Here is a 6,574-nt window from a genome sequence, read left to right on the forward strand (position 1 = left end):
GTAAATCCAACTAAAAAATGATTTCTTTAAATAAACAAACAGTTTTCATTGTGCTAGATTTTAGTGGGTGCTGCAGCCCCCTTAGGACCCCTACTTCCAGCACCCAGTGTCAAGTGCACCATTCACAAACAGGCGGCGTCAGTGTAAAGCTGGTGATACCATTCCCGTTGAGAACCACTTTAGAGGGGACAAAACAAAAACAAGTCAGAATGTATGAACACAATGTCATTTTTTCAAACACAATTTAAAAGTGTACATAATAATAACAAAATATTTAGAAGAAAAAAGAATTCGTTTTTTAACCATTCAACCCCCCACAGCCCACATGGTACGGTCCGGAGGCCCTGCACTCTGTTGCTAGGAGGCGGAGAACGCCTCATCGCTAGAAATAAAACGGAGAGAAAAGTTCTGCCTCACACTTCTCCTCACCTTGGACATGGTTTACGGTTCTACTGTACTCGTCTCTGTACCGAGGGATAACTCGGTGGATATTTCGGTATGGGACGGTTCGGCATTAAAGCATGTTTACATGTTTTGCTCCTTCAACCGTTATAGAGCTCGAGCATATTAAAACCCTGACTAAAGTGGCGCATTTATAATTGTTTCTAATGGCCGCTGACTGCTCTCAAGAGGCAATTTTGGACTTTCTCACAGAGAAAGGGGGCAAAGTGAAAAACACGGATTTAATTGAGCGGTTTAAGGCCGTATTCCCGGAGGAACCGGAGAAGAAAGCGGCCGTCCGTAACACATTCAAAAGCTACGTTGACAACGTAGCTTTTGTAAAAACCGAGAGTGGAGTTAAATATGTCTGCCTGAAGAAAAAGTTTCGCACTGCGGTTAAAGAGAGGCATAACTCGAGTGTCAGCAACGGGACAGAAAGGGAACCAGAGCCAGCTTACGGTGAAGAGAAGCGGGTGCGCCGTTATCCCGGAGGTGCAGACCGAGCACACTGCGGCCAGATTAGCGGTGATGACGCAGTGGAGGATCCGGTCCAGCCTCGTGCCGCAGGCGCTGAGCTGCAACAACAAACACCTGGCTCAGGTTACGGAAATGACAGCCAGGTGAGAGTTCCGCATGCTTTCACTCCCGCAACAACTTTACCGGACAAAACAGACGACAAAAGTACGTGTCATGAGTTTGTTTGTTTAGCTGAGGAAGCGGGCAGGGGCTCTGGTGAGATGGGGAACAGGGGAAGCTTTCGGAGAGACAGGAGGGAGTCCAAGAAGGAGCATGTTGGGAAAGTGCCTAAGATACCAGAAATTGCAGTCATTGAAGCGTCTCCTCTCCCTGCTGAGGGATCCATGTTCACCCTGCCTGGGCCTGCACAAACTGGTACTACAGGACAGGTAGACAGATCTACTGCTGGACCCGATCCCAGAGACAGACCGGTTGACACTGAGTCACCAGAAGGCCTGAAGGAAGAGCAGATTAATGTGGTGACTAGACGGCGAAACTCAAAAGGATCCCAGCGCAGAGCCAGGCAGCCACAGCCAGACCACGGGGAGGATGACGAAGGGCGGTTGGATGCACAGAGTTTGTCTGGGAGCGAAGAAAACAGCTCCCCGAAAGGCAGCCGTCGACACTTCATCGAGCTCATGCTGAACAGTTCCCCACAGGTGAGGCGTAGCATGGTGTTGCGCAACTCGGTTTGCCTATCCAGGAGCGACAGTGACTCACTCTCCTTGGTGTCCTCCAACCTGGATGACGACAGGGCCTCCGTCACTCTGGACCCGCTGGAACACGAATGGATGATGTGTTCTTCTGACGGGGAGTGGGGCAGCTTGTACTGTCTCCTCGCCACAGAGCCCAGCCTCATCCTGAGGAAGGATTTCGTCACTGGTTTCACCTGCCTGCACTGGGCGGCCAAGCATGGCAAGCCCGAGCTGATAGCACTGATTATCAACTTTGCCAAGCAGCAAAATATTCCCATCAGTGTTGACGTTCGGTCCAACACTGGCTACACGCCGCTGCACATCGCCGCCATGCACAACCACATGGAGGTGGTGAAGCTCCTGGTGGGCGCCTACAACGCGGACGTAGAGATCAGAGACTACAGCGGGAGGAAGGCCTGCCAGTACCTCACCGACAACGTGAGCGTGGACATACGGGACATCATAGGAGCGTACGAGCGCTCTGACTCCGAGAACGTGGACCGCAAGGACAGGCGCAGCTGGAGGTTCTCCAAGGTTCTCCAGTCCAACCTGAAACCCCTCAGGCTCCTCAACCCCAACGACTGTGACTCTTTGGACGGGGAGGCTCGACCCAGAGAGAAACCCCGCAGGAGGAACTCTTCATTCAGCAAGATGAAGCCCAAACTGCAGAGGCTGCGCTTGAGGACGTCGCAGATCGTCCACGGTACTTCGTTCGACCGAGAGGAGAAGGAAGAGTCTGCGAAGGGTTCCTTTAGGTCCAGACCTAAGACTCATTTCTTTGGGTGAGATCAAGACAGGAAATGGTGTCGACAGTGGAAACTGCTGGGGTTCAATATTTGTGGGTTTTATTTTAATTGAGTACCGGGTAATGCTGTGGAAGCACTCAATTCTGATTTATTTCTCAGATCAGATTTCTTGGTTCCGTTGTTCACATTATATATGTAATGTGGCCAATATCAGATTCCAGTGTGAACAGTCCTGAAGTGAACCAATATTGATCCAGAGTGACGTAAAAGTCACTGTTCACACCAAAAAATCAGTCCTTGGATGAAAGTGGCCCAGATCAGAACTGATAGGGCCGCTTCCGCCTGCAGTGTGAGACTCAACGTCTTCCCTTTAAAACGTAATGAATCTCTGATAACATTCACTCATATCTGATGATATCTATCAGCTAGGTTAGACAGGGTCCCTAAATGTTTAAAGATCCTCTCCGGTCAAACGTTAGACATATATACAAACGGTCTGCTTGGAGTAGGAGTCGATACCTTTTCAAGGATGTTAATTAATGAAATTATACTTCTATTTTGGAGCAAAAACATATCAGACAAACATTATTGGAAGTGGACTTTTTGTACATTTATGTCTGGAGGGGATCTTTAAGTTAGTTTGAAGTGCAAACAGCATACAATCTAATCTTTCTATTCATACTTTAAATGATAAGGCTGCAGTTATTCTGTAGTTTTCTATGTGTCAGTCCGTCTCTCAATACCTCCTGACTCCTCTAGCTCAAAGCCCATTGGTTCCTATTCAAGCTTTTTCACTACAGACACAACACAGTAAGGCCATTTTTGGCTCCATCCATGATCTGCCTTAAATGCACACTGCATTACAGTATTTATCAGTTTGAAAAGATTAGATGCTCACACATACAGTAGATGGTGGCATTGTGATCTGACTGCAGGTCAGCCTGCCTCTCTTTATCCGTCCACAGCTGACACTGAAGCCTCCTGACCTTGAGTCTGTAATCGCTGTGTCACAAGATTGTAGTGTGAGGCCACACCAGAGGCAGTAAGAAGATCATTTTACATATCATACTTTCCAGGACCAGAGTTTTAGTCTGGTGACTCAGCAACGTTTGCGGGTGAAATAAAGTTACAGACCTCCCCCCTGGAAATATGAAGCCATCTGGGGAGGGCGAAGTCTAAGAAAGAAAGAAGAAATCCTTTGGTTAAGGCTCTGAGGTTTAAAGATGGTTTACTGAACTGGAATGCAGCTGAATGTACAATATTTTACAAGTTGTTTGGTGAATGTATTCATGACATAGTGGATGGAAACCCTACTGGAAAACAACAACATCAAATGAGCACAAAAGGACAGTTTTAGAGCATGGAAACACAGAAAGTTATGAAGTGTTACATCAGTGAGTCTGTGACACAGCAGGGTTTCATTTAATCCACAACATGCTGCCTCATGTCACAACTCACTGTACAAGTCATGCATGTTAAGGTTCTTAACTAGATCCCAGTGGAGATGAATGGCTTACATTTCTGGGAACACTTCAACAATGGTAAATTTCCATGATGTCATATATGTCCAGTGATCATCTCGCTTTTTAAAATCCATCCATTACTTCCTTGTGAGTAAACCAAGATGGTCTCTCTGTTATTATGCAAGTTTAAACCTCATAACATTTTCAGTGTTTACTAGAAGCATTTATACTGCACTGTTCATACTTTTCATACTATTCATACACTATTTTAATTAAGGATTTAATAGCTATTGCACACTTAAAACTGCTAACTAATATTTTCTCCAGTATAATTCAATAGCTAAATTGGCTAGTGGTTGATAATGCCAGTATTGGTGTTATGGTTACAACGGTATGAGATTTTCATGGTACGATAAGAGTCTCAGAAAATATCAGTTCCATGGTATAACAGTATGCAGTATTACACAATTATTATTATTCTTATCATCATTTACAATGACAAACCTTAATAGACCCTATAATAAAAGAATGGAAACCGAAGCTTTACATTAAGTCCTTTTATTTGTATTTTAGTTCAGTGTATTCCTGCCAAGTATTTTTTTTAAATATTTTTTTAGTATTTTGATGGATGAAAAGTTTGCATGCAAAATTTGCATGGATTAATAATAAATAAAGTACAATATGAATTAGTAGCATTCCTCATTATCACAATTTAGCTAAATGAAATTAAGATATATTAAGTCAAAGATGTGGCATCTCACAAGCTATAGTTGTATAGAATTATGACTTACTAAGTCATACTTGTGAAACACAGTCAGCATTTTGAGATACTCATTTAAAATCTAATCTTTTTTCAAGGTGGCATTAGGCTTCCGTACATGAGCTTTCTGTTCAGGTGCGGACTTCCATACGAAGTGGTGCTTAAAGAAAACACTTTTCCAACACAATCTGCAGTTGGAACATGTTGCATATAGTTTGCTGCACATTCTCTGTTGTCTATGCATCTCCAATTTACCTTACATTTTCCTTGACTCAATGGCACCTTCAATCTTTTTTGCACATTCTAACAAACTTAGATTTTTATTTGCACACTTTTAAAGAGCTCGACCAATATTTTCTTGGGTACTTGTACTTGGGTGATGGAGGCCATTGTATTGGTGTATGTTTTTACTGATGAAAGAAATAAAACTGTATGTAATTGCTCTTTTATAAAGGACTGTGTCTGATTTGTCTTTTGGTAGGGGCAAATCTGAAAATATGGATGGTTTGTTCAGGGTGTCCACAGGGTCTTATAATGATAGTCCAATAATATGAATTTTGTTTTCTGAATTTTTTTTATTGATCTTTACTCTTTTAGCCAGTACGGATGGGAAATAGGTCTTGCATTCATATCTTAAAAAAGTCTTACATTTATTCCTGTTTTTATGTAACCTAAAATCAGTTGTAGGCATTTAAGGGGACTTCCAGTTGTCCTTTGTTGTAGCTCTCATGAGATTCTGTTGGTCCCCAGCAGAATGAACACTTTGACAAAGTCAACTTTCCCACTCAAGAAAATGAATACTTTCAGTTTTCATCCCTATAATCTGTCTACCCCACATGGCCAAAGTATGTGGACAATGGACTCCTCCTGCTGTATGTGACATACATTGTAGAATCAGATCTTCCACGCACCATGTTGAACCTGGCTGCAGGGATTTTCTCCCCATTCAGCTGGGTCCAGCACTAATGTGAAAAACCACATGAAGTAGCAAAAGCTGGACGTTCCAAGCATTTATCCATTCATTTTAGCGAATTCTTTTAATAAAAAAAAAATAAAATTAATACATTTTTTTATATAATTAACTTTTTCTCTCCTCTCCTTTCTTGCGGTCAGGGGCAGATCTAGATGGGTGGCTTCCCAAGCTGTGCATTTTTAATGTGTTAAAAATGTAATTGAATTAAAATGAACACATAATTTAATGTGTTATGGCCACATTTTAGACCTAAGTGAAGGCTTATATTTTCTGTATTATTCATTATTTTAGTATTTGGAAAAATGTCTTGATTTGGAAATAAATCAATTTTTGGATTTCTAAATGCGACCTTTAGATATTTATATTCAATGCTTTACTAACGTGCCACTATAATATAATGTTTTTTAGTTCAAATATATTAATCCCTTAAAGTCTCAATGCAGCCGTCTGGCCACCCCATGAATATTTCTCTAGATCTGCCCCTGCTCTTAATTACACATAAGACACCTTAAAACACCTAAAGTAATTGTTATAGCTGACTCAGTATGTGGATTTATTTTATTTTTATTAAATCATTAATTTTTCAAATTAGTTGAGCTACTCCAGTATCGCCTGGTGGGGAATCACTGTTTCAATATTTATTTGAGAAACAAAGTTTGAGTAACTGGGAACCCTCTGTGTGGTTCGTTCACCCACTAGATGGCGCTCCAGCAGAGGGAATCATCCTGTGTGCCCGGCTGCAGCAGAGTCATCCTCTGTGTGTCATTATGACTCACCAGAGGTGGATCACACAGGCTGGATTCTCCACAGGGAGAGGAGGATAATCTATGGCTGCCGCACATAATGACAGATTGTGCTGAATTAATGCTTTTCATTGTTTCCCAAATTCTCCCACAGGGAAGTAAATTCCCAGTGAGCCGGCCTTCACATCCTCAAAAGCACCCTGTTTGGGTTGAGTGAAATCTTGAGAAAGATTGCGT

At 42.5% G+C, this 6,574-nt stretch overlaps 1 protein-coding gene across 1 annotated transcript; it reads left to right on the forward strand.

Moving 5' to 3' along the window:
- Nucleotides 1-394: 394 nt before the first annotated feature.
- Nucleotides 395-5,074, forward strand: LOC127378443 (ankyrin repeat domain-containing protein SOWAHC). Its single transcript, XM_051427273.1, has one exon. The coding sequence runs from the start codon at nucleotides 609-611 to the stop codon at nucleotides 2,436-2,438; it is 1,830 nt and encodes a 609-aa protein (XP_051283233.1). The 5' UTR covers nucleotides 395-608; the 3' UTR covers nucleotides 2,439-5,074.
- Nucleotides 5,075-6,574: the final 1,500 nt, after the last annotated feature.

Source organism: Dicentrarchus labrax, unplaced genomic scaffold (assembly GCF_905237075.1).
Source record: "Dicentrarchus labrax unplaced genomic scaffold, dlabrax2021, whole genome shotgun sequence".
In the NCBI taxonomy this organism is placed as follows: Eukaryota; Metazoa; Chordata; class Actinopteri; family Moronidae; genus Dicentrarchus; species Dicentrarchus labrax.

Bases quoted from the DNA above. Each gene is read 5' to 3' on its own strand.
- LOC127378443 (XM_051427273.1), top strand. From the start codon at position 609: ATGGCCGCTGACTGCTCTCAAGAGGCAATTTTGGACTTTCTCACAGAG.